General features: G+C 31.5%; 2 protein-coding genes and 1 pseudogene across 2 annotated transcripts; all 3 read left to right on the top strand.

The window, feature by feature from the left end:
- The first annotated feature begins 160 nt into the window (after positions 1-160).
- On the top strand, positions 161-1,016 carry LOC137829466 (putative disease resistance protein RGA3). The gene is made up of 2 exons (XM_068636267.1): positions 161-904; positions 999-1,016. Exons 1-2 carry the CDS (start codon positions 161-163, stop codon positions 1,014-1,016), a joined length of 762 nt encoding a protein of 253 aa, XP_068492368.1.
- Positions 932-5,773, top strand: LOC137830582 (disease resistance protein RGA2-like; annotated as a pseudogene).
- A 1,740-nt stretch (positions 5,774-7,513) lies between these two features.
- On the top strand, positions 7,514-10,049 carry LOC137828374 (putative disease resistance protein RGA3). Its single transcript, XM_068634910.1, has 2 exons — positions 7,514-9,784; positions 9,876-10,049. The coding sequence occupies exon 1, from the start codon at positions 7,514-7,516 to the stop codon at positions 9,764-9,766; it is 2,253 nt and encodes a 750-aa protein (XP_068491011.1). The 3' UTR covers positions 9,767-9,784; positions 9,876-10,049.
- The last annotated feature ends 2,534 nt before the right edge of the window (positions 10,050-12,583 follow it).

Genomic DNA, 12,583 nt, shown 5'->3' with positions numbered 1-12,583 from the left:
ATAAATTTAAAAGATGTCCAATTAATTAATAAACATGCCCAACTTCAAGATATTAATTTTAAAATGAAAATGAAAAATAAAAGTGGGAGGTTTGGGAAAAACCACACTTGCTAAGTTGATCTTCAAAGACACCAACACTGATGCATGTTTTCCGTTGAAGATGTGGGTGTGTGTCTCTAATGATTTTGAGCTTAGAAATTTGCTCATTAAAATCCTCAATTCTACTCCAAACTCTAATAGGGAAAACTTTAATAACTTCGAGACGGAGCAACTTCAAAATCGTTTGAGTAATACACTTCAAGTTCAGAAGTTCTTGCTCGTGTTGGATGATGTGTGGAATGAGGTTCCTGAAAGGTGGCATGAGTTCAAGGAAATAATAGATGTAGGTGTTGAAGGGAGTGAAATCCTAGTGACTACCCGTAGCCATGCAGTAGCTACCCTGATGCACACTAAATCCTCAAATTCGTATCTTCTACAATGTCTCTCTGAAGAGGATTCTCTTTCTCTATTCGTGAAATATGCTTCTGAAGATGGAAATGAGAAAAAACATCCAGAACTATTGGAGATTGGGAAAGAAATTGTAAAAAAATGTGGAGGCTTACCATTGGCACTGAAAACGGTGGGCAGTTCTCTTTTCTTGAGGGTTGATAAGAATGAGTGGGAGTCTGTGAGAGATAATGAGATTTGGAATATGAAACAAAATGAAAAAGACATTTTGCCTGCCCTCAAACTAAGTTACGATCAGCTGCTTTCATATTTAAAACCACGTTTTGCTTCTTTCTCCCTTTGCGAAGAGCATGCTAATATTCTAATTTCTCAAATTTCTATATTGTGGGCGAGGACTTGGTCTTCTTCCACCACAACAAAAATCATTCTAAACTGGCTTTCAAAAACAAAGACCAAGGTATGTCTTTATAAGTAAAGATCCAAACAACCTTAAGAAGATATACATTATTTTCATGGTGAAGGTTAATAATCTTCAAACCTTCATTCTCAAGGGGGAGAACAAATCGTAGCTCAATTAACAGTAGTTATACCTTTTTTTAGAATATCGTCAGTCCACATAAATTTTCGACACCACTGCTCAACTTGCTTAAGAAGAGAAACATGTCATTTATACAAATTAAAACTATAAGCTAAAAGACTCGTAATCACTGTATTGACCAACTTAATCTGATCCATCATAGTAAGAAATTTACCTTTTCAAGAAGCAATCTTCAATTTGACTTTATCAGCAAAAAGGTTGAAAAAAACGACACCAACAAAGATAGACACTCCTAAATAAGTGAAAGGCAAACAACCATGACTACAAGAAAAAATACCCTGAATTTTGGTGACAAATCTGGTAGAATCATTCATGGTGAAAAAACTACTCTTAGAATTATTAACATATTGACTCGAGAAATCACCATATGTTTTAAAAAAAATACTCAAATTTATAAGACACTTATTATCTGCCATATAGGAAATTTTTAAATTAATATTTAAAATTTAAAAATCCAAATCGCTTTTAAAATAATTATGCGTTCACCTTTTAAAAAATATTAAAAACAACTTCCGAAATTTATTACCAAAAAATAATTAGTTTAAAAATAGAAATAATACAAAATTGTTAATTCATTTTAAAGGATTGACCATGAAACTTCAAATTTGTTAAATTAATTTTTTTAATACTCGATTCTCCACTTGAATTCCCACCACAAAGGAAAAAAAAAATTAATGTAGTCGTTTTGTGGTAGCTGGCAAGGGTTGAGTAGAATGTTAAATAGAAGCAACCAAATATAAGGTAGTTGTTTTCCCAGGATATGATTTCCTAAAATATAGGAGAAATAGGATCCACTTACCATAAAATAATATGTAATCAAAACACTTCAATTTATTTTATCATTTTTTATTTCATTTACTGATTTTTTTTATCACAAGTTCATAGGATGGACGTAGCATAAAACTTATAAACAACTAATATTTTCCTGAAGTCAAATAAGTTAAAGAAATGAAGAAAGTGGTAGTGTAATGGGTGTTGTTTAATACATTTGAATTAGTGAGAATGAATATAGACAGCAACATGCTTACACTGAAATGAACTTATTATAAAAAGCATAGATTCACACACTAATCCAACTCCAGCTAATACAATTTCTTTTATGTCACATTAGTTGTATTAGGCTGGCCATACGAATTTTGAGTGTGTGGGAATATCATATACCAAACTAAGCATTGTTTTATAAATAGCATAATCATGTCAAATCATTCACCAAACAACTATTGTAGCCTTGCATTTTTCTTTCCCGAAACCACATCATGGCCGAATCACTTCTTTTCAGTTTCGCAGATTCGCTCATTGGAAAGCTTCTTTCTCATGCCGTTGAAGAAGCTTCTTTGGCTTTTGGTGTGCATAGCGAGCTACAAGAGATGAAAGCAACTATGGCACTCATCAGAGGTGTTCTCTTAGATGCTCAGCAAAAGAATCCGCTGAGCAGTGCACTGAGCGAATGGCTAAGACAGGTCAAGCGCGTCTTTTTTGATGCTGAAGACATAGTTGATGATTTTGAGTGTGAAGCCAAGCACATTGTCAAAACCTATGGTGATTGCTCAAGGAAGGTACGCAATTTCTTCTCAACAAGTAATCCTCTTGTTTATCGTTTTAGAATGGCGCATCGCATTCAACATATCAACACCAGGTTGGCCAAACTTGCAGCCCAAAGAAGCATGTTTGGTCTTCAAATCATTGACCAAGATACACGTGTGGTGCACGTGAGGGAAATGACTCATTCTCATGTAAACCCTTCCAATGTTACAGGAAGGGAACATGATCAAAATGAAATAGTCAAACTTTTGGTGCAAGATGTTCATCACCAAACTCTTTCTGTTATTCCCATTGTGGGAATGGGGGCTTGGGAAAAACCACACTTGCTAAGTTGGTCTTCAATAACACCAACATTGATGCATGTTTTTCGTTGAAGATGTGGGTGTGCGTCTCTAATGATTTTGAACTTAGGAATGTCCTCATTAAAATTCTCAATTCTGCTCCAAACCCAACGAGGGAAAACTTCAATAACTCTGAGACTGAGCAACTTCAAAATCGTTTGAGAAATACACTTCAAGGTGAGAAGTTCTTGCTTGTGTTGGATGACGTGTGGAACGAGGATCGTGCAAGATGGGGTGAGTTGAAGGAAATAATAGATGTAGGTGTTGAAGGGAGTAAAATCCTACTGTCTACACGTAGCCATGAAATAGCTACCATGATGCACACTAAATCCTCAAATTCGTACCTTCTACAATGCCTCTCTAAAGAGGATTCTCGTTCTCTATTTGTGAAGTCTGCTTTTGAAGATGGAGATGAAAAATAACATCCAAAACTATTGGAGATTGGGGAAGAAATTGTAAAAAAATGTGGAGGCTTACCATTAGCACTGAAAACAGTGGGGAGTTCACTATTCTCGAGGGTTGATAAAAAAGAGTGGGAGTCCATAAGAGATAATAAGATTTGGAATTTAAAACAAAATGAAAAAGGCATTTTACCTGCTCTGAAACTGAGTTACGATCAACTTCCTTCGTATTTAAAACCATGTTTTGCTTCTTTTTCCCTTTACAAAGAGGATACTGATATCTTTAGTTCTGAAGTTTCTGTGTTGTGGGAAGCACTTGGTTTTCTTCCCCCACCAAAGGAAGGTGAATCAACGATTGATGCTGCGAGACAATTTTTGCATGAACTATGGACAAGATCGTTTCTTTCAGATTATGAAGACTTAGGGAGTGAGTACTCTTTTAAGTTACATGATTTGGTGCATGATCTTGCAACTTATATCGCAAAAGGTGAGTTTGAAACAATAGATTTCCACAATCCAAAAATATCTGAGGGTACCCAACATTTGACATTTGGGGAAAATAATTTTTATGGTGAATCTCTTCTTCCCACAGGTCTCAGAACTATGATATTTCGTAAAGCAGGGAACAATAAAGATTTTTTGAATACATTGGTGTCAAGGTGCAAATACTTGAGGATTTTAAACTTGCAATATTCCGAATACGAGAGTCTGCCTCGTTGCATCGGAAAGTTGAAACATTTAAGATACCTCAGTCTTGCACAAAATAAAAAACTTAAGGAACTCCCTGATTCAATATGCAAATGCAAACTTCAAAATTTGCAAACTTTGATCCTTATAGGATGCATAAAGCTACAAACATTACCCAAAGGAATAAAAATTCTAGTTAGCCTTCGTCACTTGGCTATAACCACCACACTACCTTATTTTCCTAAAGAAGTGATTGCAAATTTGACTTCTCTAAGAACATTTGTTTTTCAGTGATTGCCATAATTTTGTGTCACTGTTTGAAGGAATACAACTTTCCACACTTAAAAATTTGTATTTGAACGAATGTGGAAGTCTAAAATCGGTGTCCTTCGATGCCATAAGAAATTTAGAGGTTTTATTTATCTACTGTTGTGACAAGTTGGAATTGTCAATGGATATTGAAAGTCAAATCCCCAATTTAAGGTTAAAGTGTCTTGGTCTTAATCAATTGCCACAACTGGTCACTTTTCCTCAATGGTTACAAGGATCTGCGAACTCTTTAGAATCCCTAATAGTTGGCAATTGCATCAATCTTGAGGAGCTTCCCAACTGGCTACCATCTACAATTTGTCTCAAAATACTTAGCATTTGCAATTGTCCAAATATGTTGTCACTCCCTGATAACATGCATCACCTCACAAATCTTAAAGATTTAGAAATCATTGGTTGTCCTGAATTACGCAAAAGATTGAAGCCAGAAGTTGGACAGGATTGGCACAAGATATCACACATCAAACGAGTTTACATTGATGAATCAGAAAATGAAGAAGAATCCTCATAATAATACAAAGAGTTGAAGGTACTAATTTTAACCTTTTGTTTTTCTATTAAATTATTATTTTTGACATTTTTTATTTTATTTTAAAAGAAATGTTTTTCTTCTTTGCACAGATTATACCATTTTGTTGGTCTATAGATAACAAATTTGTCATGTTATTCGATGACTTTCATTTTGTTATCTATTAACAACCAAGGAAATATCATTATCACCATTATATATTGATTTAGGTGAGGGAGACAATCCCTTGTTGTTCAAAAAAATTTCAACAAAAACAATAAAAGACTCATGTTAATTTACACTAACTGCAGCATTATTTTATATTATTCACATAAGTTTATTTGTGGGTGTTGTAACATGGGCAACAACGGCTCAAATGCAGAAGCAGGCCTTGCAATTTTGCCCTATTGTCTATTGGGAGCAGAGCACTCTTGCTATGACCACATTGTTTGAATATTAAGGATCATAGGGTGACCACAAAACATACGCTGGTTCGCAGAAGATGAATTTTGTAAGCATATCAGATCAATGCCAGAATTCAAATATAATTATTATTTAGCTGCTTTATAATTTGGTTTGCAATTTGATATAACGTAAAATCTGGGAATATGAGATACCTATTGTTCCGACCCGACCTCAAATCGTTATACAGCATCGTTAGGGTCAATCACTGCATCCGAAGTATTGTCCGTTTTGAAGGTTGGTGCTCAGTCACAGTTTTGTCCTTAAAAGACGCCTCAAAGGGTGAAGGAAGTATATAAACTGTCATTGGTCTCGATCCCTGAATGATGTGACACTATATTGAAACACTTATAAGCTTCTAGCTCTTTTTGTAATATGTTTCTATCAGGTTCTCTTAGCCACATTTGGTGCATGTTTTGTAGAACTACCTCGGATATATAATTTTTGTTACGTATAATGCTTCATATAAAGTAATATGTTACTGATAAAAAAATATTATTAACATAACCTCATAATTTTTAATAAATGAAAATAATTAAATAAGATGATAGAATTCACGTTATCAAGTTAAAAAAAATTAAACGATCAAGATTGAATTAAAAAATATAATTTTTTTTAATACATAATACATCAAAATAATTTAGAAAAACACTGAATTGAAAAAAAAAATTACATTAATATTTTTCTAAGAAATTATTTTCCAAATCAATTTTTTAAAAGCTCAAAATTATAAATTTCCTTTCCTTCTTTTTTAAATAAAGAAATTAAAACAAAAATAACTAATTTTGAACTATTTTTTTGAGAAATTACACTCAATCATGTTGAGAAATTGATTCTGCAGAAACTGAATTCTGAAGAGTATGTTATTTAAGTAATTATTTGATACTGTATATTATTTGAGTAAAAAAAAAAACTTTGTTATTCTGAAAAGATTCCGTCGATATAGTTACCAATTGCGTCTATACTACCCACAAACCCTAAATTATACATGCAAAAAGAGAAGTAAAAAAATCAAATTGAAACAAATCAACAAAATCAAGAAAAAAAAAAAGAACAATATTTGCATAAATGAGATATGGAAATAAAAGTGGAAGTGGATGTGAACGTTAAAGAAGAATGTAATTTTTAAGGAAAATGTGAGGTTTACAAGAGAAGAGAGAAGTTGAGGAAGAGGAATGCAATTTTGAGCTCTCTTTTTTTTGCAAAGTGTGGAAGGTGATTAAGTTTTATTGAATTTCAATAAGTTTAAATTTTAAGTCAACATCTTTTTTTAATGTGGCTTATTTAATTTCTAAAGACAGCGTTTCAAAATTGTAGCTTAAAGCATCAATGACTTACAAGTTGACAATATATATACTATAATACAATCATAAAATAAAAATCAAGAAATAAAAAATAATTAATTATTATATTGACTAAATTAGAAACCACCTTAAAAATAAAAAAGTTTGGTTTCTAAATTAGTTTCTATTATTGTTAAATGGTTTCTAAATTGGTATGTAATTAGCAACCAGGTTTTTCTACCAATAGAAACTAAATAATTGGTAGTTAAAACCTTGGTAGTTAATTAAATACCAATTTAAAAATCATTTAACAATAATAGAAATTAATTAAAAAAACTAATTTTTTTAGTTTATAAAATTGTCTCTAATTTAGTTATACAACTAATTATTTTTTTTATCTAAAATTAGTTTCTATTTCATAATTTTTTTTAAGTGATAATGTTGAATAATTTTTAATGTTTAAATAAAAAATGGTGATGATTATATTTTTCTTTTATCATCAGTATCGCAACAATATTTGTGTTTAATGTTATTTATATTTTTTAATATTTTTTTAATCATTTGTTTAAGTAATTTAAATTTAATATTTTCTAATAAATATGCATGTCTTTTAGTATTCTTAAGACGATTTAATTTTTAATTCACAATAATTTTGTAAACTATTAATTTTAGTATTAAATTAATATTTAAATTTTAAAAACCCAAATCGTCGCTTTTAAAATAATTATGTGTTCACCTTTTAAACAATCATTTAAAACAACTTTCGAAATTTCTTACCAAAAAAATAATAGTCTAAAAATAGTAATAATACAAATTTGTTAATACATTTTAAAGGATTGACCATAAAACTTCAAATTTGTTAACTTAATGTTAAATAGAAGCAACGTAGAAGGTAGTTGTGTTTCCCAAGAAACATGTTTGGGCTTCAAATCATTGACCAAGATACACGTGTGGTGCACGTGAGGGAAATGACTCATTCTCATGTAAACCCTTCCAATGTTACAGGAAGGGAACATGATCAAAATGAAATAGTCAAACTTTTGGTGCAAGATGTTCACCACCAAACTCTTTCTGTTGTTCCCATTGTGGGAATGGGAGGTTTGGGAAAAACCACACTTGCTAAGTTGGTCTTCAATGACACCAACATTGATGCATGTTTTCCCTTGAAGATGTGGGTGTGTGTTTCTAATGATTTTGAACTTAGGAATGTGCTCAATAAAATCATCAATTCTGTTCCAAACCCAACTAGTGAAAACAACAGTAACTTTGAGACCGGGCAACTTCAAAATCATTTGAGAAATACACTTCAAGGTCAGAAGTTCCTGCTTGTGTTAGATGATGTGTGGAATGAGGATCGTGTAAGATGGGATGAGTTGAAGGAAATAATAGATTCAGAGGTTGAAGGGAACAAAATCCTAGTGACTACTCGTAGCCATGAAATAGCTAACATGATGCGCACTAGATTCTCAAATTTTTACCTTCTAGAGTGTCTCTCTGAAGAGGATTCTCTTTCTTTATTTTTGAAATGTGCTTTTGAAGATGGAGATGAGAAAAAGCATCCACAATTGTTGGAGATTGGGAAAGAAATTGTAAAAAAATGTGGAGGGTTACCATTGGCACTGAAAACGGTGAGGAGTTCACTATTCTCAAGGGTTGACAAGAAAGAGTGGGAGTCTATAAGAGACAATGAGATTTGGAATTTAAAACAAAATGAAAAATTCATTTTTCCAGCTCTCAAACTAAGTTACGATCAACTGCCATCATATTTAAAACCATGTTTTGCTTCTTTCTCCCTTTACCCACAGGACATTGATATTTCTTGTTCTCAGATTTCTACCATGTGGGGAGCACTTGGTTTTCTGCCACCGCTAAAGGAAAGTGAATCGATGACTGATGTTGCCAATCAACTTGTGCATGAACTATGGTCAAGATCTTTTCTTTCAGAATATATTGACTTGGGTAGCGATTCCTCATTTCAGTTACATGATTTAGTGCATGATCTTGCAACTTATATTGCAAAAGGTGAGTTTGAAAGAATAGATCTCCCCAATCCAAAAATATTTGAGAATGTCCAACATTTAGCTTTTATGGATAATAATTTGCTTGCTCAAGCTTTTCCCTTCACAAGTTTGAGAAGTCTGTGTTTTCATGTTGGAATGAACAATGAAGCTTTATTGAATACATTCTTGTCAAGATGCAAATACTTGAGGGTTTTACAATTATGTTTATCTGAATACGAGAGTTTGCCTGACTGCATTGGAAAGTTGAAACATTTAAGATGTCTGAATCTTCAAAATAGTGAAAAACTCGAGGAACTCCATGATTCGGTCTGCAAACTTCAAAATTTGCAAACTTTGAATCTTTTTGGATGTATAAAGCTACAAAAATTACCCAAAGGAATAAAAAATCTAATAAGCCTTCGAAACCTTATTATAACCACCAGGCAACTTGATCTTCCAGAAGAAGAGATTGCAAGTTTGAGTTCTTTAGAAAATTTATATTTTCGTCATTGTCATAATTTGGAGTCATTGTTCGAAGGAATACTATTACCCAATCTTACAAGATTGTCTTTATATGACTGTAAAAGTTTAAAGTCGATGTCGTTTCACGCCATTACAAATCTAAAGTTTTTGAATATCTCACAATGCGACAAGTTGGAATTGTTGATGGGTCTTGGAAACCAAATCCCTGATTTAAGGTTAAAGTCCCTTATTCTTGTAAACTTGCCCCAACTGGTTACGCTTCCTGAGTGGTTTCAAAGATCTGCGAAATCTTTAGAAACCTTATTTATTGCAGGTTGCATCAATCTTGAAGAGCTTCCCGATTGGCTAACAACTCTAATTTGTCTAAAAGAACTTGACATTTGGGATTGTCCAAATCTGTTGTCTCTCCCTGATAACATGTATCACCTTACAAATCTTGAAGAGCTTCCCGATTGGCTAACAACTCTAATTTGTCTAAAAGAACTTGACATTTGGGATTGTCCAAATCTGTTGTCTCTCCCTGATAACATGTATCACCTTACAAATCTTGAAGAGATAGAAATCAATGGTTGTCCTGAATTATGCAGAAGATTGAAGCCAAAAGTTGGACCGGATTGGCACCAAATATCACACATAAAAAACGTTTACATTGATGAATCAGAAAATGAGGAAGAATTCTCATAGTAACACAAAGAGTTGAAGGTAATAATTTTAACCTTTTGTTTCTCCATTAGATTATTATTTTTGACAATTTTTTTTCATTTTAAAAGAAAAAATTTATTTCTTTATATAGGTTATACCATTACGTCGATCTCTCCACCTCATAAGGGACTCATCTAGGAAGTGTGGAATATCTTACTACAACTAATAATTCTGTACAATTTTTTCACTTCTGATATTTCAAAACAATGTTTTTTTATACAAAATAAAGTGTTGATAAAGTCAATATTTTGTAATAGTAGTATAAACATCAAGTGTAGATCAAATAAAGAAGAAGAATATATGTCGTTTTTAGATGTTTTCTATTCCATTATTTTTTAGTGAATTAATTAAAAAGGTAGCTTTTTAAATTTATTTTCAAAACAACTAATTTAGAATATAAAAGTTTACTTTTAAATATTTTTTATTACTTTTTTCATATTTCAAATATTTGTAATTTGCAATTTTTTTCAATGCATTTTTTTTTTACATTTTAATTACTTATAAATTGAATAAAATTTATAAATTTAAATTTAAATTATGTCTAATTAATTAATAAATATTTCCAACTTCAAGATAATTTCATCTTATTACATCAAACTTACCAAAGTCATTCTTTTAAAATGAAAATGAAAAACAAAATTATAAGGAACTCGAGTGCAAAGGTTGTAACTAGGAACAAATGACTAATAATAACAAGTTAAGTATCAAAGTTAGTTAAAGAAAAAGAACAGTTTGACATATGATCCAAAATTGTGAGGCATGGACAGGAGTGAGGTGATTTCCAATAGGTGACTACGTGTTGAATACTTAATATTGACAAGTATTACATACAAATTAATTTTAAAGAAAAAAATAATTATTTAATATATTGATTAAATTATATATTATTTATTAGTATCTAAAGTAATTTATATCACTAATTAATTAGATACTAATAAATTGTGAGGCATGGACAAGAGTGAGGTGATTTCTAATAGGTGACTACGCATTGAAGACTTAATATAAACAAGCATTACAAAAAATATCATTAAATAGAAATCAATTTTAGAAATAAAAAAATAATTAGTTACTATATTATTTAAATTAGATACTATTTATTTATTAGTATATCTAAAAAAACTATTTCTCGAGAATTTTTCAGAAATTTTGTGCAAACCAAGCTTATCATCTACCAAAACTTGTGAAATTCCGCCCTACTTTCTGCAATTTTATTCTTGATCCGTATTGCGTTGAAAAAATTCACACAAGTACTTTCATATATTGTTTGCACCCAGGTAAGGAGGCACGTCCATAAACAAATAACAAAAAGAAGATACGGGGAAGAAAGGTCAGGACGTTTTGTTTTCGGAAAACCAGTTTTATTCAATCTCGGTCTGGGACTTACTACGCCTTACTCCTTAAGTATTTTGGTCTTAAATTTTTGTCAGACATTCGTCATTGTGTCTATTGAGTTTTGGCTGAGATTTGAGTCCCAAATTCATCCCAGAAGATTTGCAATAAATTTTTTATTCATCATGTCAGGGTTAAAAGGAATGTCCGTTTGTGTGTGAAACTGTTTGATTTGTTTCCTAAGTTAATACTCATCCGTTTTACCTGAAATTTGTCACACTTTGTCTCAAATTCAATCGAGATTCTCACGTGAAATTTAAAAAAAATATATATTTTTCAAAAAATTTGTGCAAAAGTAATTTTTATCATTAATAATATTTTCTAAATTAGTATCTAAAGTATATATTTAAGTATATATTTATACGGATGGTGGGGTCGTTTCTTCTAATTCTTTACCATAATTATAATGATGTGAAATCATTCACCACACAACTATACTAACTATCAACTTCCAATTGCATTCTTTCCTCCCAAAATAACATCATGGCAGAAACACTTCTTTTCAGCTTTGCAGATTCGCTCATAACGAAAATCACTTCTCGAGTCGTCCAAGAAGCTTCTTTGGCGTTTGGTGTGCACAGTGATCTACAACATATGAAAGCAACTATGGCACTCATGAGTGTGTGCTCTTAGATTGACCTTAAAACTTGAAGTCTCTTAAATTATTTTTTTAATACATTTTAAATGATGATTGACCATAATTCAAGTCTGTTAAATTTATTTTTTTTAATACTCGGTTACCCACTTGAATTCCCACCTCAAAGGGGGGGAAAATAATGCAGTCGTTTTCCAGTATTAAATAGAAGCAATCTAGAAGGTAGTTGTGTTAAATAGGATCCACGTAGCATAAAATAATATGTAACCAAAACAATTAATTTTTTTTTCATTTTTCATCTTCATCAACAATAATATAATTTGTTTTCCACATATATGTATATACATAAAGTGGAAAACATAGATCATGTATATCAATTAACTCAGTGTCAAATAACAATATTCAACATACACTAGTAGATATAATGTTCATATCTCAACATGGCCAATAAATATTTTGGGCGATAACCCTTTTATTAAAGGGTCATCAATCATAAGATTAGTATTAATATGTTTTATTGACACTCTAGTTCTAAACTTCTTCCTTAATGACAAGTATTTCAATCACATATGTTTAGCACCTTTGGAATACTTACCGTTCTTCAAAAAAAATACAACTGCAAAAATTATCACAATAAATTCTTAGCGGTTTGACAATTGTTGGAGATCCCACATCGACTAGAGATTAGAGTCTTTCATTGTATATAAGTGGGTATAAACCTCAACCTCATGAACCGGTTTTATGGGGTTGAGTTAGGTTTAAAGTCCACTTTTTAATATGGTATCAGAGCCATTTTTGAGCCTATCCTAGCGAGT

Source organism: Phaseolus vulgaris, chromosome 7, assembly GCF_000499845.2.
Source record: "Phaseolus vulgaris cultivar G19833 chromosome 7, P. vulgaris v2.0, whole genome shotgun sequence".
In the NCBI taxonomy this organism is placed as follows: domain Eukaryota; kingdom Viridiplantae; phylum Streptophyta; class Magnoliopsida; order Fabales; family Fabaceae; genus Phaseolus; species Phaseolus vulgaris.
This window is presented reverse-complemented; position numbering and strand designations above follow the sequence as displayed.

Excerpts from the sequence above, each read along its gene's own strand:
- LOC137829466 (XM_068636267.1), top strand. The coding sequence starts at position 161 with ATGTGGGTGTGTGTCTCTAATGATTTTGAGCTTAGAAATTTGCTCATT.
- LOC137828374 (XM_068634910.1), top strand. The coding sequence starts at position 7,514 with ATGTTTGGGCTTCAAATCATTGACCAAGATACACGTGTGGTGCACGTG.